The sequence below is a fragment of the Zosterops lateralis genome, assembly GCF_965231275.1.
Source record: "Zosterops lateralis genome assembly, chromosome: 11".
Taxonomy (NCBI): Eukaryota; Metazoa; Chordata; class Aves; order Passeriformes; family Zosteropidae; genus Zosterops; species Zosterops lateralis.
In genome coordinates this window covers 330,201-353,356 of record NC_139771.1, presented here as the reverse complement: position 1 = coordinate 353,356, position 23,156 = coordinate 330,201, and the positions used below count along the sequence as shown (strand labels likewise).

General features: G+C 40.5%; 1 protein-coding gene and 1 long non-coding RNA gene across 8 annotated transcripts in view; one reads left to right on the top strand and one right to left on the bottom strand.

The window, feature by feature from the left end:
- Nucleotides 1-11,437, top strand: part of LOC310913950 — a 293,389-nt gene extending 281,952 nt beyond the window's left edge. Inside the window, exon 2 of the long non-coding RNA XR_014590929.1 lies at nucleotides 11,321-11,437. This is a non-coding gene — a long non-coding RNA (uncharacterized lncRNA). The remainder of the gene's footprint in view (nucleotides 1-11,320) is intronic.
- The window catches only part of TASOR (transcription activation suppressor), a 35,109-nt gene extending 13,786 nt beyond the window's left edge, over nucleotides 1-21,323 (bottom strand). For 6 of the 7 annotated variants that reach the window (XR_014590921.1, XR_014590922.1, XR_014590923.1 and 3 more), the window contains exons 1-15: nucleotides 16,652-17,097; nucleotides 10,259-10,404; nucleotides 9,064-9,156; nucleotides 8,133-8,205; nucleotides 7,036-7,127; nucleotides 6,542-6,700; nucleotides 5,395-5,522; nucleotides 4,704-4,735; nucleotides 3,950-4,055; nucleotides 3,427-3,530; nucleotides 3,214-3,317; nucleotides 2,913-2,985; nucleotides 2,618-2,692; nucleotides 1,521-2,237; nucleotides 45-484 (exon numbers count right to left, since the gene is read on the bottom strand). Coding sequence is in view for 4 of the 7 variants with exons in the window: in XM_083869805.1 (XP_083725931.1) it covers nucleotides 45-484; nucleotides 1,521-2,237; nucleotides 2,618-2,692; nucleotides 2,913-2,985; nucleotides 3,214-3,317; nucleotides 3,427-3,530; nucleotides 3,950-4,055; nucleotides 4,704-4,735; nucleotides 5,395-5,522; nucleotides 6,542-6,700; nucleotides 7,036-7,127; nucleotides 8,133-8,205; nucleotides 9,064-9,156; nucleotides 10,259-10,404; nucleotides 16,652-17,039 (2,730 nt within the window). In the remaining 3 variants the exon portion in view is untranslated. Of the gene's footprint in view, nucleotides 1-44; nucleotides 485-1,520; nucleotides 2,238-2,617; nucleotides 2,693-2,912; nucleotides 2,986-3,213; nucleotides 3,318-3,426; nucleotides 3,531-3,949; nucleotides 4,056-4,703; nucleotides 4,736-5,394; nucleotides 5,523-6,541; nucleotides 6,701-7,035; nucleotides 7,128-8,132; nucleotides 8,206-9,063; nucleotides 9,157-10,258; nucleotides 10,405-16,651; nucleotides 17,098-19,368; nucleotides 19,987-21,198 lie in introns of those variants that run through there. The other variant, XM_083869804.1, reaches the window with a different exon arrangement.
- Nucleotides 21,324-23,156: the final 1,833 nt, after the last annotated feature.

The window sequence follows — 23,156 nt, the reverse complement described above, 5'->3', positions numbered from 1 at the left end:
AAGATAGTACTTTTCACTGACAGCTTCTTAGCAGTTTCACTTACTTGGAAAGGTAGTGTGTGCTTAAGGGCTGCTTCGGTGGGTGGGAGCTGCAGACCGACCTCGACAGGGCAGGGCAAGCATAGCAAGTCGGCCTCCAGCAGGGCCGGGCTCTGTGGGTCCTTGAAGGTAACATGCTCAGCCTGAGCGGTGTGAGGATCAGTGTTATGATCATCTCTGTCCTGAGCTGCAATGGATTCATATGCATATTTTTGTCTCATATCCTCTTCAATTTCCTCAGTGCCAAATGCAAGGGCCTGATTGATGGACTGTGCCAGCTCCGGGTCCCGCCTGGCAGAGGCCAAAGTCTCCAGCAGCACCTGGATGAGCCCCTGAGTGTCAGCAGCGGGAGCAGACACATCTGCCTGCCTGAAGTCACTCTCGTGGCCACCATGGTCAGAATTCATTGACAACACAGAGTGTGGTGAATCCAAGGTTCTGCCCCCTTAAAACAGGGTGAGAAGTGGAAAAAGAATCCATTACTCAGTCTTAAAATAAAAAAATAAAATCACTCACAAACATCTATGACATACCCACGGTCTCACTCTTTAGCGGCAGTTTGTATGTACAGACACTTATTTCAACAAAAATGTAGACATGCATTCATCACATATTCTACATTAATAATCAATGTAAAAAGACCTTTGAAGGTTCACAGAATTACAAGCAGGAATCCCAACCATAAAGTCCACCCTTTTCCTCCTTCATCCCTACGTGCCAGTCACTATCTTTTGTCCCCCTCAAGAGGACAACTAAGCTCAGTCACTCCATCTTCCAAGGATTCACATATACAAGAGTGACTGGTGCTTGATGGAAATCCCCTCTTCTCGTGTCATCCTGCTCCCATTTCCCCCTTCTGCAAGAGGCCTCTATAATTGCCTTGAGGAAAGGGGCAGGGAAACACTGATCACAGGGTTTTTTTCTGGCAGATTTTAAGTCACAAGGTATCTGTGATACTTCTCTGAGGTTTGGATGTAGGTAATCTCATGTATACAATAATTTAATCTTATTAGGTTTGTTTCCTTTGTCCCCCTACACACATTACTGGCTATTTCAAAATTTAACTATGCTTTTTCCCTTCAATCTAAACTCCTTAGGTATGACACAGGGTATTGGACACATAAAGAACTACAGCAAAGTCAAGCCCCACAAAAGACAATACAAAGTCTACTGAGTGTTCTGTATTAGAAAGTCTTTGGACAGCTCCACAGACAAGTCAACTCTTTGAAAGTCTGCCTTCTTTCCAAAGAATCAAAACAAAAGCAACTTCCAGGAAAATTTCCCCTAACTTGTCTCCTAGAAAGTGGAAACCTGCAAAAAATAAATTTTGTCTCTATTGACAGATCTCAGGCCAATATTTAAATGAACCATCATGCATTAAATTGTCACAGCATGCAATAAAATACTCTATAATGATTAAATGTTAGGTATGCTTTGAATAACAATGTTTAAAGAAGAGCTCTAAGCAAAGCCTTTCTTACCTTCGTACTGACAAATATGCTCTGAAGAGTCACTCATTTTTAGGTATTTCTGTAAACTTTCAGACTGTTTTTCCGGCTTTCTCTTCAGACCACTTCTAATTCTGGGGTCTTCAGAATCAGAATCTCCACCTACATTTTTCTTCCTACACTGGATCAAGTTAATAAGTTCTTTGAGTTTTTCAGTATCATATTCTCCAGAAGGAGGCAGGTATTGTTTGGCAGCAGCGGCCTCATATTTGGAGTGAATTCTTTTCCTGCATTTTGCCTTGGCAAAGTCAGAGTAGACTTCTATAGCTTCATAATCTGAGATGCGACCAAAGTGCTGAGGTTTCCGGTTTCTATCCAGCAGTTCCTTGGCTCTGGAAACAGGGAGCTGATAGGACTCACAACCAAAAATATAGTTCTTCAAGTACTCATCAATGTGATCTTTGTATCTCGGGGAAGGGTGCAGAAATGTTTTCTCATCCAGCTGTGTTGAGTACTCATGCAATATAAATTCTCTGCCTCTTCCAGGGCCGCTGTAGAGTTTTTTGAAGTACTCATGTATGTACTTTTCCACAACAGCAGTGAAATCTAAAATCCTGTCTTTACGGGACTGGACTAAAGCAAAATGCAGAGACTGAATCAATTTTGCCAATTCTGGAATGATTTGCTTTTTTTCATGCAAACCCATGGTAGTTGACTTTTTCTGTGTTCCATATGGAACTCTTTTTTGAGCTGCCACAGGAGAAAAGGGAATGCACAATTAAAATCAAACCACAAAGCTATAAATAAATAATAACTAGTTAGCAGAACTCTGTGTTAATACATACTGGGTGAAACACAGTTTGAATGACCATGAAGAAGTAATTCAGAAGCCAGGGGAGCCATATCAAGAAATTTCAACAAGTTTTACTTTCTCAAATATGAGCAAATGAACCTACAATGTGTGGTGTTTGCTTTTGTGAAGAAACAAGTATTTCTTAACACCAACACCATGACCATAACCAATGCAAACTCTTTCTCTTAGTTCACAGTGACTGAATACTATGAAGTTTTCAACAGAATGTCATCTCTGTTTAAATAAACCTGTTGTACACAACAGTGAACAAACCTACCTGAGTTAATTACACCTCTAGGCTCTGGAAACAGAAACAACGCATGAAGCACATGGGACCGTCCACTCTGGTGGTCTAGAACACACACAAAAAAAACCCAAAACAAAACAAAAAAAACCCACAGTTAAAAAGGAGAGGACCACAAAAGTCGTACTCAAAAACCCACTCCTCCCGCACCCAAAAAAAAAAACAAACAAACCAAACCAAACCAAACCAAAAAAAAAAAAAAAAAAAAAAAAAAAAAAAAAAACCACCACCAACAAACCCAACTCAAACAAACTCAGAGTATGCTTACCATAAGGGGACATCATTTGCCAAGGAGAAAGAAGAAAAAGAAATCCTCTGTCCACAAGTGGTTTCACAAGGACCTGTTTGCAAGCAAAAAGAGCAAACTGCTTCAAAGACATTTGTTCACTATCAATACTCACTCTTCCTGACTGTAAGATAATTCTGTCTTGGGCAGAGAAGTGCCCTGATACTTAAGAGTATGCCAGCTAAGGAATCCCAGTGAGACTGTGGATCTTGTAGTATGCCTCAAATCACTAACTAGTAAAGTTATTTTTAAAACCAGGAATAGTTAAATCTGTTGCACTCACAAGTTTCTCTTTCTCTAGTTTCTGAAGTAAACCTTCTAAGTGACTCCCAGAACGGGACTTCTCCACAACTTCATACAGGCTACAGTACATGCCGTTCTTCAACACTGACACAACACAAGGGGGGAAAGATAAAATAAGAAAAAAAAAAACAAAATTGTAATTCAGAAAACTTGCAAATTCTGAATTTAAAGAAATTGGGCAAGAACAATTTACCTTCTTTTCTTCCTTGGTAAGTTTCTTTAAAGAACAATGCTGGCGAAATTTTTTTCTTCAACTGATCAATGCTTACAACTTTTTCAACCTCAAGCTTCTCAGGACTGGAAAAGAAGGGTGGGGGGAGATTTAAAAAAAAAACAACCCAAAAGATCTCTTTTTTTACCTTCTATATTTCTATGCTCACTGATAAAATAATAACTAGCAAATACATGCTCTTAAGAATAATTTCTTTCAACTATCTCATGAGCCAGGGGTGTTTACTGCTGCAGAGGAGTGTGTGTCACTTCAATGGAAAAATGACCCAACAAACCCACAAACAAAACACCAAGAGAGATGTTGACAGCTGTGTGCCTAAACTCAAGAAAATTCTGGACACACAACTAAAGTCCTGTTTGAAGTACTTTTTAGGCACTCAGTATTTTAGATTTTCATCTGAATATATCCAAAACTCACCAGTCTCTACTCAAAAGAGTTTTAAAAGAGCAGTATTTTAAATTTACTGTCTCAATGCAATACTCACAGCCTGCATGGAAGGAAAAGTCGTGCTGCTGATTTTAGGGAAACGTGGCACACAAGTTTGCCTTTATTCCAAATCTGTCCCCTCCACAATGTAACGTTACATCTCTCTAAATTAAGATGGAGAAAGGAAGAGTAAGTGAAACCACTTGCCAGCTGTGACTGAAAGAAGAGGCTGCTGAGTCTCTAAAAGCAGTTTAGGGAAAATTTCACATTAATACCAGACCCGACAATAATGTTAAAAGGTAACAGAAAGGATGTTATCGATCCTGTTCTGTACTGACCTGCTCTGAGCACAGTAAAGGAGGTTGGTTTCTTACCTACCCCTGTCAGTGTAAGCACAACCTGGATGCCGATTTCTGAGGAATTCTATCCGTTTTCCTTACCTTAACTGTCAACCACTTTCATACATATTAATTTTGCTTGAATCAGGTTCAAAACAAAGCATGACAGAGAATCATATTATTTGAAGTGCCACTGACCAGGAGATTCAGGAACTGAAGATCAGTTCTTACTACACTCTAAGTAGGAAAGAGGGGAAAAAGACTTTTGATTTTGGTCACTTCTGGTTCATTCTGAGAAAAGAAGATGAAGGTATCTGTTCCATCATCCACTATCAGCAACAAGCATGCTTCAGGATAAAATTCAGGTATACACTAAGTATAACTGAACTGCTCAAACATAAAACTACAGGGGAAAAAAACATCGAAATCTGTCCTGTCTGTATCATAAAACCAAAAAATAGAATTCATTCTTACCTGTACTTCTATCTGTGTGGAAGGTGTTTGCTCTAAACAAAATAAGACAGACAGAATGACTAGGCTGGAACAGAGAATTCTGGCCACTGGATTTTACATTAAGGATAGTTTATCAGTCTAGCAAAATACCAAGACTGGTAATTCCTGCTCTAACCTCAGTCTATCACTGCTGCAGCACCTTGTACTATTTTAGATACCTTGATAACTGCTTTTAGCATTCCACAGTACAGTCCTCACACCTGGACATCTTCCTATCAGCACAGGTATCACAGTGGATCTGTGATCAACTGGCCATCTACATATTCCCTCCACAAGCACTTAGACAAAAGTGAAGCGTTCAGAGACAAAATATACAGAGTATTATTTTAGAGCAAGGTAAGGCTGTGAACAGTTTTATGTCCACAAATTTCCTCAGTTAGGTAAACTCCCCCCAGTATTTGTGGATTCCACCTGGGCAAAAGGCAAGCAGGTGGGAAGAGCAGCAGAACTGCAGAACCACAGGGGCCACCCTGCTGCATAAAACCAATTCTGCCAACTCTTGCTTTGCATTACAAGTATTTATTATGCCAAGTCCCTGTGACACATCCATTCATTTCAGCACTATTCATTTACATCAATTCAAACCTACTGCCAAGAGCTATGAATTCTTCATGCTACATGCAGATTTTCCAAAACTCATTTCCTAGCTTACCTTGATGGGGGCACAAATTTTGGTCCTTGCACCATGTCATCTTTATAAGTAAATGAAACAACAGCATAAGGACAAACATGTCTTGGTCGTCGCCTGATCTCATCAAAGCCGTATTCATAAAAGTAGTACTGGGAAAAAGAAGTGACAAGGTTAAATCAGAAGGCTGGAGCAACAGTCAAGTTCTTTAAAAGCTGGTATTTAAAAAAAAAGAAGATTTTAAATGCTCCTCTCCTAGGTACTTTAGAATACAATCAGTTAGGGTAGTTCTCCCTCCTTTAGGAACCACTTAGATACGAACAGTTCTTTCAGGAGTGAATCAAGAGAATGAAACCTTCTTGAAATGCAACATTTACTTGAAAGTATTCTTGGCAAGAGAAGAGATAAATAATAAAAACAAAACAAATCCAAAGTAAAGTAAATATTGCAATGAGTTTTGGAGTCTAGCCTTAGTTCAGTCACAAAATTCTAATGTAAAATGTTAATTTAGGCAAATTTGTAATGAGAAATGAAAAAATACACTCATTTTTCAGCCACCTGATTCAGTGTCCAGCCCAGCGACCAAAGAAGTTAACATTAAAGAGAACACTTTCAAGTAAGGATCCTGAAATGTACAGAGTGGGTGGAATGATTTGATTGCAACAGATTACTGCTGTAAGAGGTAGAACACCTGGAGGAAAATAAATGCTAGGAACTGATTTCATTCTCTCTTCCCTCATCATCTGCAAACCTGAGAATATGGGAAGGGGAATAAGAAAAAAAAAAGCTATTCTTCCTTAGCCAACATTTTCCCTTTTAGGAGTCTCACCTAGTGACCACAAACCAGCAGTACTTTCACACTTCAAACTCCCCACACTAAGTCCTCTCTTCCAGTCTCATGTGCATTGCCCAGTTATTTCCTATTCCACCTCCACCCTAATCTGAGGGAATCTTCACCCAAGGTTCCGGATCATGCAGTGGGAACAGGAGAGGCTGCCACACTCTCCTGGGATTTCTATAACACAGGCACCTCGGGCTGCTACACACACCCAGCTGCAGCTTCACAGGGGAGTTCAGGGTTTGCTGTGTATTCAGTGATTTTCTCTCCATTGGTTCACGAGTTCTGCTTGTGAAGGTTTTATGTGAGGAGGTAACACAGGCTCAGCTCTACCTGAGTAAGTTCGTAGGCTCGGTAAGCCAACAAGGAGGTGACTTTATTGGCATTCTTTGAAACATGACACTCGTGCTTTGGGGTGGGATCCAACACGCCCTTGACAGTCGAGTCCATTGCTTTCACACCAATGTGGTCATATATGCTTTTCATTTTTCCCTGTAATAAAGCACAATTGTCAGCAGGAGCTTCTTCCTGGGAACTGGCAAATTGCTTCAAGTACCAAAGTAAAAGCAGAGAAAATAAAACAGGCCATTAAGAATGCCACTTCTAGAAGTATATTATTTTCATACTTTCAAAATAACCAATAGATTTTTGCCTTTTATAACAGTTTATTATGAATTATTTAAGCTTAAGATCAACATTAGATTTTAAATCTAGTAGAGATCTAGCTTCTCTATAAGCAGATGATTGTGCAAATTAAGTTAGGTTAAAACCACCTGTGTGTTTTCAGTAAGCAATGAAATCCTTCAAGAATAACAAGATAAAATTACCTTTATTACTTTAAAAACAACCACATCTCCACTTGCTCCAGATTCTAGAGGATTAGGCTGCAATAAATCAGCATACTTGGAGATATAGACACCTGAGAAGAGTATAAAAATAAACCAAAATACATTATGCTAAATGCTAAAACATTATTAGACGTTTTAAAAGCATTACATGGGATTAACACTCAGTGGACACAAAAGAATAAAGATACAATAGACACTTAAGTGCAAAGGTAAAATAATTTTGTGCTTTTCCATACTTAGTAAGTTCATAGATTGTAAGGCCTCAAACACATTTGTTGGCTGTCATTTGTTGGTCTGGCTGACTGCCTCAGATCTAAGAACAGTAACTGCAACTGAATTTAGATATTTTGAAAAGCATCCATTTTGCTTAGGTCCCTTTCATTCCAAGCCTGTATTTAACTGCTTTGCTCCAGACCCTTTCTTTACCAGCTAAACCAGTAAAAAAAATCATATGCTCATAAAGCTTTGTTTTCTCCCCCTTGCACCTATTTCTGCTTTCAGTATTCATGACACCTCTGTACACCATGTTCCTCCTGCACAGGATGACAGAATCAGCTCTTAATTTTCTGTTTGAAAACCTTTGCAAAAGGAACTTACTGTCTTTGCACTCCCAAAACTCCTGAACACTTTGTGACTCTTCTAAGCCTCCAATTTATCTATGCTCTTCTTGGATTTGTGGATTCAAGAATTTTACTTCTATCTACATCAAAACTGAGCTGAGCTACCATGTCCACGAGGTATCTCTGAACATACACACCTACGAACGAACACAGAGGCAGCCAGCCACACACTGCATTAGCTCTTTGGTCTCCAGGTTTACCGGAAAGACATGGGATATTGGTTTGACTTTAAGGCAAAATGAGAATTAAATTCCCTTCCCAAAGAGAAGACCTAACTCAACTACTCAAAAACAGAGCTACAAAACAATGTTCTGATGTCTGTTTCCTTTGCTAAAAACATCATGCTGTGATATTGCTGCAGTCAGTCAGAAAAAGGACTGCAAGTTCACACAACTGAATTACATTATCTGCCAACTGCTACTGAATAACCAGCACTTAAAACCAAAAGATACTTACCCATGGAAGGGCTGCCGAGAATTGTGATTTTGGAGTGGCCAACCTGCAGCCCCTTTTCACATATGCTCTGGATCTAAAGAGAACAGACAGTTTTTGAAGCAATTCTGTTAGGAAAGCCAGGATATGAACAGAACAAACAGTGAGAAATTACAATTGCAAAATTTAAACTGAGATTTAAACAAAACCCCAACCCTTACAAAGAGAGGTCAGACTAGTCTGAATTCTCTCTAAAACTATGAAACTGTGCAAGTCAAACTCTGATATGGAGCAGCTACATAGATTCACCTGTATCTTAAAAAAATACAGCCTCCTACACCTGAACACCGTTTATTAGCATTACTTGCTGTTAATACAGAAAAATTTAATACTTAAAACAGAAGTATACCTGTAAAATGATTGCATGCTTAAGAAATCCTGACCCTATAACAGCTGACAAAGCACAGAAATCACTTTTCCATCACTTTGATTAGAAGCATATGACCAAAGAAGAAACAGAGAAGACAATGTCCATTTTCCAGTATTACAGGTTACCTTGTTGATGCAAAGAAAAAAACCACCAAAACCCAAATCCAATGAAACCACAAAATATTCCTCCTCAATTAAAAAAATAACTAAATACAAACCCAATAAGAACTCACAGGCCATCCAGAAAATCTCTCCTTTTACTTATAAAACAGAGCCTAAACCACTGAAGATACAGCAACATGTAAAAGGAGTACCTGAAGTAGCAGGGAACAGAGGATTTAAATGCCCTGGACACATTAGATCCCTTTCCCATCCGTCTACACCTTCCAGTGCTGAATTGTGCAAAAGTAACTTAAAGATCATATCAATAAAAACACTCTGGGGAACAAAAAAACCAAAACAAACAAGCCCCAAAACCTCTTAATTGCTAAAGAAAGCACTTCCCCTGCAGTGTTTCATTCCTCACCTGGCACCGATCCACCATGAGGAATGCGTAACTTTCCGACAGCTCCTTCTCCGGGCGCCCATCAAATTTCAGCTCTCTGCGTTTTTCTGTGAACTGTTCATACACAAAGTTCTCAGCTCAGGTACACACACTGCTGCTGGCACAGTACACAGTCAATCTTTTAAGGCCCCATCTATGTTAGCAGATCCAAGTGTACAATAATAATCAAAAGATAATCCAAATTAAATCACTGGGCGCTATAACAAGACTTCAAAAACATTATAATGTGGGAAATCCAAGTGGCTTAATCTGCCCAAGTATTTGGTTTTTTTAAGAGACACTCCTCAAACAAACCTGGGCAGTAACACTTTAGTTTGATCTCTGTAGCAGAAGTGCCTAGAACCATCCAGCCCAATGCCTTCCATATCATCTCTCAAACTCCAGAAATAAGACTTTTTCTCCTCTTAGGAGACAGATCTCTTACACTGTGCAAATATTTTTGCAGATGCACCTCGCTTCTGCTGAGATGGTTTTTACCAATATTTCTCAGCTGCAACCATAAATAATTAATGTAATAGCAGAAAATGCTTCAGTTTACCTCATAGCTTCAAGATGACAATCACAGCAAACTAATTACATATTCAATTACTTCATATGTGAACCTTTTGGCACTGGGAATGCAAACTTCATTTGAGAGTGACAAGAGCAAGCCAAGGCTGGATTTAAGAGACACCACATGAGGCACAATAGAAGGGCTTCAACCAAGGTGCTCCACTTACTAGATTCGTAATCAACTTTAAAGTCCTTCTTGGAAAACAACAAAACTACAGAGGTTATGGAAACTTATATCAGGCACATATTTTAACCTTAAGTTTCACAGGAAACATCAGCCTTGTCAAGGAGACATTAAAACACCTTTCCAGGTTATTAAAATACCTCAATAAATATTGAAAACTAGAAACACACAGACTTCAGTGGTGCCAAATACAATTCTTCTTTTAGTCTTCTTAGAGTATCTGGCAGGCAAGAGTTTAAAACTATGCAGTAATAGACTTGCCTGAAATATAGCTGCTTCCATTTCTAGGCATGTGAGTTTGCAATTAAAGACCAACCACATAACTGAAAACAATCCCCAGAGCTCTGCCTCTAGATTGAGAGGAAACACTGTCACTTGACTGCTACCTTACTAAGAAGCAGAAGCCACAAATATACTCACTTCCTTTTCCAACAGTTCACTATGAACTAAGCTGGCTCTCTTGTATTTAAAATTGGATACTGAACTTAGATCCAAGTATGAAGAATGCAGAATCTTCAAAATATCCTCAAATTCCCGAGAACCTGGAGGTACTGGCTGAAAGAGTGCTACAAGAGAAAAAATAAAATAATTAGCATCAAAATACATGTGAAAACATCCAAAAGTTTCCAGTTCACTGACAGTTTCTGCATGAAGATAAATAGTTTGTGATTCAAATCCAAAACGCCTAGAACACTTGGCAAATATGGACTGTAGAAAGTTTATCATAAAATCTCCTGGAATAACAACATCTTTAAAAAATCACATTTACGTTGCTTTAACATTACTCTTGAACAGCTACTACTTTTCAGAAGTTAGTAAGGGAAGCACCTCAAGTCTGAATTTACCCCTAGAAAAACATCTGATATGGACTGCAAAACACTGTAATTAAACTTTCAGAACTGTAATTTATTCATTAACTCATTTAATTAAGAAGTGGCAATGAATTGTTCTGAGAGAAACATCAACAGGAGTTTCATAGCTTGGCCTCACCTCAGAACTATTAGGAGGTTTTGTGTTTGTTTCCTTATGGCAATTAAGCTAAGTATGAAGAAATCCAACCCTATTTAAAGAAAACAAATAAGCTCCTATTATTAAAAAACCCCACCGCCTGTGTTCATGCTTGATGGTGTTATGCCTTACTAAACCTGCTTTAAAAAGAAAACCCTCCATGTGTTTGTACTACAAATTCCCTCCTGGGCAAACCTTTGCCTGAGTTCCCACAGGGAAGCAGTCGTGTCCCTGAGCTTTTTATCTGTGTTTGGGTGCCAAGGTGACAGAGTGATCAGAGGAGCAGCCCCAGAGTGAGCCAGCAGAGGATGGCAGTGCAGATTTTGAGAGCAGTGGACAGGAAAACAACATCTCTGGGGGAACTGAATGAGCGCAACACAGAAAGTGGGTTTTAACCTCAGAGTAACTTCCAAAACATGCACCAAAGTGCAGGATTTTTCCTGTAGTTACGACAGCTAGGAAGAACAACAATAGTACTACTCTCACAAAAAAAAAAAAAAAAAAAAAAAAAAAAAAAAAAAAAAAAAAAAAAAAAAAAAAAAAAAAAAAAAAAAAAATCTACCATTACTCTAAACAACAAATTAAATTTAACTACATCTTCAAAGTATATTCTCTAATTTCATTAAGTATGACAGTAGATTTAGGCAACAAACTTTCCCTCACGCAGAAAAGATTTACTGCATAAGCCTCAATATAAAACAAATGTTCCTAATGAAAACTGAACTGTTCTGTGGTATTCAGTAAAAGCTGCACACTTCAGAAGGCAGCAACACCACATCTGCAAACTGAACTCAAACAATGATTCCACCACCACCACCACCACCAATGTGAAAGCGATTTTTTAAGAGCGGAAGTCATGAAAGTGATTTAGAAACCATACTTATGTAACATCCTTTTTAGTACTACACCTTCATTCTTGGATTGGAAAGCTGACAGCAATATGGGAGGAGACAGAATTGAGAGGGAATGGGATTCTCAGCTTAGTATTACTGGGACTGAATGCCCCTGTACTGAAGAGATAAACAGGAGGAAGAGGAAGGGGAATAGGAAGAGGAGCCTGCTGCAGGTACACACACCCTGAGAAAGCCCACCCTGTTCCACCCCAGCTCCAAACATGACTTGGACACTACAACAATAACTCCCTATCAGAGAGACCTGGCACTCACATGCTGCCAGCTCCTAAAAAAGGACCAGTTAAGGTAGAAGGCGATCTGGGCCAGTTGCTTGACCAAATTTCCTGTTTTCGCTCTTTTTACTAGTGTTTACTGTACCTTAGCCCTTCTCCCCCCTTCCCCCAGGACACAAGCTCAGTAAAAATCAGTCTCTCACTTCCATCTGGAACCCAAACAAGCAGAAAGCATTGCAGGGTGAGCCAGAAAGAGCCACCACAAACCATACAGCATGTCTCACCTACTTTCCCAGACACAAATCTAGGGAGAGGCACATTATTACATGAATTAAGATCATGCCATACACACAAATATCATCAACCATGTTCCTATTTGTGTTTAAACATCTTCTGCCCTGAGGAAAGCTCTGGGGAGTGAGCTGAGACAGACTTGCCCTAAAACAGTGAGCCCCCCTATTCTCCTGGTAGGAAAAACCTGCATAAATGACTATACACTTAGTTCTCCACGCATTTATGGACAAGCCCCACTTAATCATTCAATTATGGAGAACTGAAAGTAAGAATCTTTTTAAGACTGTTCCAGTTTTTTTCTTCCAGAACTTGAGGCACTGCATTCTTCAGGTTCTCAATCAAAACATGAAAACACTACCCCAGTGAGGTGAGTAGCCAGGCAATACTTCCCAGTTTGTCATTTGAGCTGCGGTGTTCAAGGACAGTAGTGATGGTCTAAAACATTAATGTCACCACAGCAGGGCCTGTCCCTCACTTCAAGGAAGGAGTGCAGAAACAAGACAAAACCAAAAAGCGAGAAGTACTAAACTAAATCTTGCACAGCAGTCACCAAGGGCTGTGCTCACAGGCAAACCATGAAATTACTGAGCTAATCTCCAGACCTCCATCACTTCAAAGACCAGCCATGTGCACCTACGTATCTTCCAGCCTTGCTGGACAAAGTTGATGAGGGTCTGCTTCACTTTTACTGCCCTGTGTTAATTAAATAAGAATTACAGTAAGGACTAACCTGCAGGATCCTTATAATACAAGTTAATTGCTGTGGGGTTTGCTGGCTTGCTCTGCACAGGTAAAAAGAAGTAAATAAATAATGGGTTTGTTCAGCTTCTACCCAGGGCACTGGAACACATCATTATTTTTAGGTGGAAATTGAGTTTAGTTACTAAGTACTAGTCAAGAGACAGGGACTGGACTGGATGTTTGGATGTATGTCATGCCTGCGAAGCTCTGCTTTTCTTTCACAGCTGTCTGATGCTTCAACTTCAGAAAACTGAGATTGCAGTTACTGGGTCTGGTTGCTTTAACTCACAATGTGGAGACAGAGCCATCCTCCTTGAGCAATCCTGAACAAAGCTGGAAGTGAAGATAAGTAAATTGCTGATTTTCTTATCAGCTAAGTTGGCAGAACGCTAGCATTCATCACACAGAAGTGCTCCTGCTACAAAAGCTGCATTGAGAAGCACCCTTTTAAATCTTAATTTTCTTCAGTCTTCATTTCTTAAGACTAAGACAAAGCATCTGTGCTCTTAATGAACTGTGACATTTTTACCTTTAGGACTTTCTCAGCCCAAAATGTCTTGTGCTCTCAAAAGGCCTAAACAGTTACCAAGTTCAAGGACTGACAGAGCTCTCCATCTAGAAATAACCTGTAGCAGATGCACATCTCTACCAAAGAAAAGGAAAATTAGAAGACAAAAGACAGGGCAAAATTATGAAGTACAAAAAGGGACAATGTGGACCTTCATGCAAGTATTGCTGAGAGCTTCACAGGTAAAAGAAGACCCTTCTCCTCACTCAGCAGTCACTTGCTACTTCGACAGACTCCAGAAGGAAACATCCAGCCTCAATCAACAAGCAACCCCTTAAAGGCACTGACTGCAGTGTCAGCATCATTGGTGGAATTCCTTTTGGTAAAGGGATCACTCATACAATTCATCAAGTTAAAAGTGCTCTTGCCCGGCTTTATCCTTAAAATTTGCCCTCCTAACCCTATCAAGGACCTCTCAAGATTCAAGCAAGCTTGGAAACCTCTGAAGACCTGACAACTGAATTAGAAGAGGCCAGGACAAGCCTGAAGACAAATGATAGATAAGCTGCTCGAGAGAGCATAACACCACTGCTAAACTCTATATACCGAGAAAACAAACCTTCAAGAGACTTCTAAGGAGGAAGACAAATGCAGGCACACCTTGAAAAAATAATGTTGCGGCCACCCCTTCATTTGTTTCCTGAATTCCCAGGCCAGGAAAAAGAATGAGGAAATTAGAAGTATTCTCTGTGCCAACCGATCACAGTTCTTTTTAAGAGATAGCTTTCCTCCAGATGCATTTCTTCAGATTACAAAGGATTTCTGTTGATTTTCAGTCCCTACTTAAGTCTCCAAGAGGAGAAAGAAATTATGAAGATAAATAAGCAGCTAACGCCTGAGTTTTCTAGGGTATTTCTCTTATATTTTGGAGGCTAAAGCTTAAATTTTCTCTTACATTTGTGGTTTCAATATTCAATTTTTAATTGCTTCACTACCAAAAATTGTTCCTCAAACGCATTTCATTGTTTAAACAAATTGAAATATCCACCAAAAAAAAAAGAAACCACCTCCAAACAAACTCAAACACCTCTGACAAAGTCACCCTGTACATACTTTGTACAGAGTAGCTAAGCCTTCACAATCAAGGCAGCAGCTAACTCAGGTGGTATGTCCAGGAAAGAAATGGTGGTTTAAAAATAAAAACAAGGACATTTCCAAGGCAAGGAACGACAGAGAAAGTTTTCATGTGTACTTCAGCTTCATGCTGGGCTTTAGAATCAAGCCAAGAGCTCTTTTGATAGGGACTGGTGACATTCAGGTTACTTGGCAATTTAACAAGATGTATTTAAGCACTGGCAGTAAGGATGCTGCAAGCACACGCCACTACAACATCAGATGGTCCATGCAGTGCTCATCTTCCAGGTCAGTTCCAGAACTGACTGAACTGCATCATTTTTCAAATGACAACACAAATCCCAATAGCAATCTGGTTGTTCTCAAACTGTAGGTCTGGCAGTCCATGCTGTGACAACAACAGTCAGCAGCTGTAAGCCCACAAGCACCGTGGGCCGAATGGAGCAGGGTCTGCTTTGAGAGCTTTGGAAGCTCCAAGTCATCAGAATGATCAAAGTACCCAAGAGCCTTTCTACAGGCCAAAAGTAAAAAAGGTAAGAAGAGGTCGAATTACCTTGATATCACCAAGTCAGTTTTTGAAGGAAAAATGGCTTCCTCTTCTACCTTAGAGGCCACAGAAGCCTGAGGTGTGAACTACCCAAACCAAAACAATGCACACTGCAGATAGCTCTGCATAGGCAAATGATGAATTAGATGACCTTCTGAAAAGGTATTTTGCAGGTTTTCATTCACATTGCAACCAAATGCTAAAGAGGAACTTCAAGTATCCTTGGTTAAGTACTAAACATTTCTGAAAGACATTTCAAGGTATTCCTATGTAACCACAGTTGTGTGTGACATACAAGACACTTCAGCTGTTCATGAGGCACCACATTATATCCAGGTGGATATATCCAGGTAGTTATATCCATTTTCTGTCAGATGAATTATAAAAGACTTTGTTCTCCAAATCAACCCAGGTCTTTTTACAATGCATCTCTGCCAGGCTTCCATCACCCCAGAGTGGGGTGGCAATGGAAAAGACCAGGAAGAAAAAGGGGTCATTACTGCCAAAAGGAATTATTCTATTACTGGAGAGAAAAGACTGGACAATGAAATAAACCTACCTTCATCTCTTCCTTACAGAAGAAAGCACTTCAAGAAGTTGTTACTCTCTTCTCTGAAGAACAAGAAGCCTATTCAGACAAGTATTTCTGTGATATGGACTAAGTTACTGACGCCATATTGCAAAAGGGCAAGACCTAAGATAAATCCCAGGGTGGAAATCAGACATGTCTTCAACTCCACTTAACAAAAACAAGGGGAAGAAGAAACCAGGAGTCTTGTGAAAAGCAAGAAATACCACAGGCTTCTAGAGGAAGAGTGACTCAGAAACAAACAAAAAAAAAAAACAACAAACCCTGGACACTTAGAAGCAGAACGCTTCCAAAGCGAGGCACGAGAGCTTGGGATGCTCCCTTCCTCCCTGCAGTGAACTTTCAACAGATAAGAACAGTCTTCTGCGTCTCATCAATGAACAACAATTCTGCTGTGTTTGTTTAGTCTAAACTAACCAGGATTACACCCCTCTCCTGCACGGAGGAGGTCAGGGGGAAGACAAAAGTGAACCATCTTCGCGGATGTCGGAGTCCCAAAGAAACATCTTCTCCACATGCGAATGCACCTCTAGAAGCAGAGCTGAGATCAACTCAAGCCCACCCTGATCGCATCCAGCTTCTCCTCCCTTTAAAGCATGGGTCTGAAATTCAAGACGAGTTTTTGGTTTGGTTTTGTCTCATCCTCGTGACAAAATAAAAGTGAGAAAGAAAAGAAGAGGGATAGGGAAAGAATGGAAAAACCTGACACAAAAAGCGACTCCCCAGCAGCCTCGCCAGTGCGAGCCAGTAGAGCCTCCTCCACACCGCAGGGTTCCCATGCAGCCGTGTGAGGTGTCTGAGATCTGCCTGATGAATCAGATGGAGAGGGAGCGAGGTACAAAAGGGAGGGGAAGGGAAGGAACAACCTTTCTTTTCTCTGCTCTTCCTGGGGATCTGAAAGTTCCTCCTAAGAGGCAGCTGGTCTTCTGGGGGCTTAGGGAGAGGGGGCGGCCCCCCGAGCACACCGCTGGGCGGCTGCTGCCGCTGCTGTTCATCTGCCGTCGAGATGCTGCTCCTGCGCTGGCTGCTGCTGATGCTGAGGTTTGCGGGGACCTTGTCCGCTGCAGCAACAGCAGCCACCAGCAGCGCCTCCCCAGCGCTACCGCTCTCGGAGCGCCCGCCATTTTGTGTGGAGTCCTCAGCGCCTCCTGCTCTGTTACTCTCCGCTCCGAGGACGCCCGCGTTCGTCTTCTCCGTCCGCTGATGCTGCTCCGGCTCCATCTCGCCGCCACTGCGGATCACGGCATCCGCCATTCCCTCCGGAGAAGCCAACCCGGCCAGCCGCCCGCGCCTTCTCTTCTCCCCAGCACAGCCCCCCTTGCCCAGCGCCAGCAGCGCCCGCGCCGCCCCGGCCTCCCCTCGGCCCCACCTCAGCCCGCCTCACGGCCGCCCGCGGGCCGCCCCCGCCCCACCGCACAACATGGCAGCCGCGGGGAGGCGGGGCTGCGCCTGGCCTGCTCCGGCCCGCCCAACCCACTCCCGTTAGAAATACGGGCGCGGCCGGGGCGCACGCGATGAGGCCGCACGGGTTCGCTCGGGACCCGCTTCTCGCACCAACCGGCGCCGCTCGGGACCCGCTTCTCCCACCAAACGGCGCCGCTCGGGACCCGCCGCTCCCACCAAGCGGCGCCGCTCGGGACCCGCCGCTCCCACCAAGCGGCGCCGCTCGGGACCCGCCGCTCCTCCTCCGGGGCCGGGCGAGGCCGGAGCGCTGCCCTGAGGGAACGCAGCTCTCCCGGGAAGGCGCAGCCCGCACCAGGCTCCTGCCCTGCAGCCGGGGCAGGCGCTCGGCAATGGGATCTCCCCGCAGCGAGTCCGGCCTTGGGCACGGACCTGCCCTGCCCTTTCGGGTCCAGGAACGCTGCCACAACCTTCTTTGCCAGCTCCCAACTCTAACTACAAGTTCACTGCACTGAGTGCTATTGCCTACTTCTTACTCTCAGATCCAAAGGGTTTTTCCAAGGCAAAACTGGACAAAATGACAACGTTTCGTCTTTGAAAAATAAAAATACATTATCATGGTTATGAAGGGCAGGCAAAAAAAAAAAAAAAAAAAAAAAAAAAAAAAAAAAAAAAAAAAAAAAAAAACCCAACACCCTTAATTTACTTCAGCAGGATTCTTTCGTAGTTGGATATTGAGTTAGAACAGCACTAAATAAACCTATATCACAGGCCAGAAGGTTAACATTTATTGTCCCTGTAAGGCTCACAATCTCTCGTACAAGAGGGATGCACTAGGATGAACAGAGCCTGGGAAGTGCAAATACCAGATTTTAGTTTCACAAGTAACTAGCAAAGCACTAAAAACCCATCATTTGTTTTCTTTGTTAAAAGTATATTAGTGCTGTAGTTGTAGAACAGATGCATATCTTCATTAGCTACTTCTACCCATTACCTTCAATCCCCAGAACTGTAACTATTCATATGTTACCTTGAAAGCAGCCACTGACCTTAAAAATAGCAAGTTTTCATGCTTGCAAGGTGTGGAAGGAACAAGGATTTTAATCTGGCCCTTTTATTTTATTAATCTCTTTTTAGATTAACTATAAATCAGAAAATATAAATAACCTATCAGCTCACAAATGACCTGGTGCTTGTGGTAGCCTCCAGGGTGTTAAAAGAAGATAAGCTAGTAATTACTAGTAGTTCTTACAAGTGTTTAGAGACCCAGCAAGTTGAAATAAGGTAATCAGTGTCTGTAACTGTAATTTACATAAATTACAGAAACACGACATCCAATATTTATCTCACTGCAGAAACATGTTGTTCCATTATCCAGAGGCAATAAACCCCACGAATACAGTGTTCATCCTATGGATAAATGAAGACTCTCCCTGAGAATCTGATGTCCTGCCTCTGGGAGGATTCAGTGCTGGGGAAGTGTTACAAATACATATTATAACCCTGGCTATTTGCAAATATTAAAATGGATGTTATATGTGTAATGTTAAAGTAAATTTGCTATATAGTCTTTATTTCTGCTATTAACTAAACTTAGACACAGTAGTGGAATAGTTGATATAGCTATGCTTGTAATTGAACTGCCTGCTTGGTTGGGATAACATCCAATGAACCCTACTGATGAAAAGCCCTGCTACTAATAAGCCAACTATCAGCACCTGCCATCTGAAGAAAGCATGGACCAAAACCCAAGCTGGAGGTGATTATAAGAACAGACTAAAACCACAGCCAAGAAATGCACATGCTCTAAAAAGGTGGACCCGAGGAGGAGCCATGGCAAACAGTTCCTGGAACATGTAAACTCATTTGGGGAAAAGTTTAAATGTACATAATTGTTTATGAATATGCAATAGGTGATGTAATAGAAAACCCACATAAAGGGTGTCTCTCCAAAATAGCAGGTGTGCTAGTGGCTGAATGCCAAGCACCCAGCCATTAAAATTTGCTTTATTGTCTCCTATTGTCCTTTATTAAACTTCTAAATTTTACCAGGAAAATGAACTTCATTTTTCACATGAAGAGAATATTACAGATCTGTTGATATATTATTGAAATAATTTTGCTGCGTTTTACCTTGTTTAAATAGAATTTCCATATACAAGATAAAAATGGAAATACCAACCTGGTCCCATTTAAGGCTGTGTTGATCCATTTTGTTGATCCATCGAAACATCTCAAATTACTTTTTCAATTTTGAACTGGTAGTGCTGTTAAAATCACTTTCAGACTGTGGCATGTCCTCAGTACACAAGCAGTTCAGTTGATTAGTATTTGGACCAAACAATCTCTGAAGTCTTGCTTATTGACCAAGCAGCCCACAAAGTTTTCCTCATCCCTTGCTTTAACAAGATATGTCTTTGCAGTTGTACAGAATCATTTTTCTGTATGAATTAATCTAAGTCTGGGAGAGATCATCACAAGAATTACTCGGTACTAATTGATAAATGCTCCCACAATCCCAGATCACTGCACCACACAGTGCGTCTTAAATCCCAACAGATATCAAACAGGTACAGAGAATCCCAGTTCAGAAAACAATGCTTCAGTAGAAAACCACCATAGGAAGAGGTTACTTGAATACTCTGAAGTAAAAAAGGGTTATAAAATCTGACACCTTATTCTCCCTCTAGTTTCTGGTTTCTGTGGTTTTTGGTACTTGCCAAGTATTCGACCATGACTCCCAGGCTTGCACGAAGTGGTTTTCCACCCCTGTACAAAGCAGCTGCAGACCCCTTTGAGCCTGAAATCAGATAATTTTAACACATTAGTAATACAGATTTAGATCAATTTAAGAGCCACAAAGTAAGACACAAGGGAGGGTTGCATGCTCAAGGAGCAAACTTGGGTGCTTCCTCCAGACATTATTTCAGTATCTTTTTATGAATGCAAATTTAAAAATTTGAAAACTAAATTAGAAATTTGAAATTACTCAATCTGAGTGTATTGTTGCAATTTAAATAACTACAAATTCTACTTTACTTCCCCTTATTACTCTAATGATGCAATAAGATGCAATAATGATGCAATAAAAACACATCTAATTTCTTCAAAAGTTTAAGAGCTAATTTTGTGCCAACTAAATTTCAGATGCCAGCAGATCAAGGTCAGAAGAACTCTATAACTAATCTTTCTCCCTAGACCACGCAAAGAGAAGAACTTTAAAAAAGCTCAGAAACCTAATTTACACACTTGGAAAGAGCTTTAGTATTGTTTACCAGCCATGGAGAAAATATGTCTATAGTATTAAAAGGTGAGACAAAATGGGGCAGTAGTCTTGACCTGGTTCTGTAAAACCAGGAATTAGTAGCAGAAATTCACCTAGGACTTTTTTTTCCTAACAAATATGTCCTCAGGTAAAAGACTGAAAACATCTACTTGGATTATTTTAATACTTTCATTTTATAATTAATACATGTAATATCTTAAAATATTTAAAATTTTGGGTAATCAAATCAGCTGTGAAACTACACCATTATTTCCAAGAGATGGCAGCACCAACCTGTATAACACATTACACTATTTTAAAATCAGTATTCATGAATAAGCATTAAATATGGAAGAGCTGCCCATTCTGCATCTGAAAACCCCTTTAAAAAGGAAACAAATCATCATCCATATATGTGGAACTTGGTTTCAGACTCTGTTAGATCCTGGCAACTGAGATTTTTCTAAGTGCCAGGCAGTGTCACCATAAAATACAATTTTTATCAAAAAGTGCAACCCATTAAACTGCTCTCTCAAAGTTCTGATACAGCTTTCAAATTCTAGAAATTCTGTGAAACTTCAAGTGACCTGGTTCCTACTGTCACAGAAGCATTCCTAAGGCAGAAGCCCTGGTTCAGGTGAGTCATGCTAAATAGGAGAAACACTTTTCCTACCCTGCAATTTTGGCCCTATCCTCAGATTCAAGCATCTGGTTCTTGGTACTGAGCTTCACAGATCTCAAACTTACTGTTCCTGGTGTCTGCTTACACACCTTCGTGTTTATCCTGGCTTTGTCCTTTTCAGTGCTGCAGAGCAAATCTAGGGAAACAAAGGCCACAGACAGTTCAATTTTGTGTTGTAGTCTCAGAGAACCCACACAGTTCAGAGGATCCCAAGGCGCTTCTCTTTGCTTACCTTTCTTTCTCAGTCAAGACAATTTCTTCATTTCCCTTTCTTGCTTCTGGTCCACCAGGTCTTTCATAAGCTACAGCTACAATGACTGTCCTCATCAGGAGCAGAAGAGCAGACAGGTTGCTGCAATTTGCCACAAAGGGATGGATCTGCCCCCTCAGACCACTGACATCTGCTCTTGAGGGCAGGACACCTCGTCACTCACCCTGTTCCCCAAGAGTGAGATCCAGAGTGCTCATGCCTCAGATTTAGAGGAGTGTCTGCATCCCTCTCCTCATTTTGCCATCTCTTCATGGTGATCCTGGAATCACTTGGCATCTCAGGCTTTTCACTGCCTCTTGCTTCTTCACTGCTGCAACCTCTCAGACTCCCCTCTGGAGACCACAATTACTAACTGTGACAATCACTTGAACTTATTTATGTATATGATTCTTCCTCTTTACTTCACACTCATAATTTTACATTTTACCGATCCTTTTTGGTACAATTCATCAGCCAAGCCCACCCCACCCCTGAACCACCACCCTCCTGCCACAATCAAAATCATCCTTTCAAAAGCAGTTTTTTTCCAAAGTGATAGAACTAAAACAAGCTTACCAAATTCAGCATGATATCAGTCATCTTAAACTGGAAAGCTTAATCCTTAGGATGATTTGAAGAGAAAAACCCAGCATCATTAGGATTTATCAGATCCATCAGTAGCTAAGTGCATGTTGACTACCAAGCATAACCAAAACACTTGCTCTCCAGAATGCTGAACAGTGAGTGGGTGGCTAAATTATAATAAACAAATGTAAATTAATCTTCTGAGATTGCCTGGCTGGTTGGTGGCTTCTGCATACCCCAAAATTAATCATTTCAGTTGTGACCCACAAGGAATTATGAGATACAAACTGATGAGGGACAGTAAATTTTTGTTCCACCTACTTACTAAATTAATTACATCATACAGCACTTTGGGGAATGTGGTGAATCGAGTGCAGTGACTTGTTTCTGTTACTACTGTGCATTTAGCAAATTAAATCCAAATATTTACCACTTTGTAAGAAACAAAATACAAGCTTTGGTCACTTTCATTAAAGCCTCACTGCATGTACCACTGAAGTCTTTCTGAAGTCTTCTTGCACAACCACCCCAATCAAATAAAAATCAAGATAGTTTAATGTAATTTATTTGAAATGCTTCCAGAAAAGCTTAAGGCCATTATTAAAGAAAAAAAAAAATCAATACACATTCATTCTTTCTTCTCTAGCTGAACATTTTACATGCTTTTTGCTCTTTTCAGCATTTTTGCTGAACAACTTCCCTATGCCTTTTCTTTGGCAGACTTTTCATTTCATCTTCACTGGTCACTCATTCCGTTCTAAAAAATGAAGCAGTTGAAATAAATTACAAAGTCTGAAACAGAAATTTGATTTTGTTTTTAAAAACTATAAATACAGAAATATGTTCTATCGGGTAAAAATGTCTTTTTTTTAAAAAAAAATGCCTTTTTAAAATATTGTTTACCATTTTGTCACACTGATTTCTGTAATGCACATCAGCATATATATATGTAAGATACTTTGCAAATTTTATGTAAACTTGTAGAACACAAGAAAAAATATTTTTGGCAATAACTTAGCAGGTTTTCTACTTTAGTTGTTACAAGTACTTTGTACAGGTTATCTTGTGTAATACCAAGAATCATTTAAAATTTGATATGTATCATTTTCATAGCCTGCCATATAGCACTGGCATTATTTCTTACAGTAAGAAATAAAATACTACCCAGGGATTCCTGAAAAATAACAG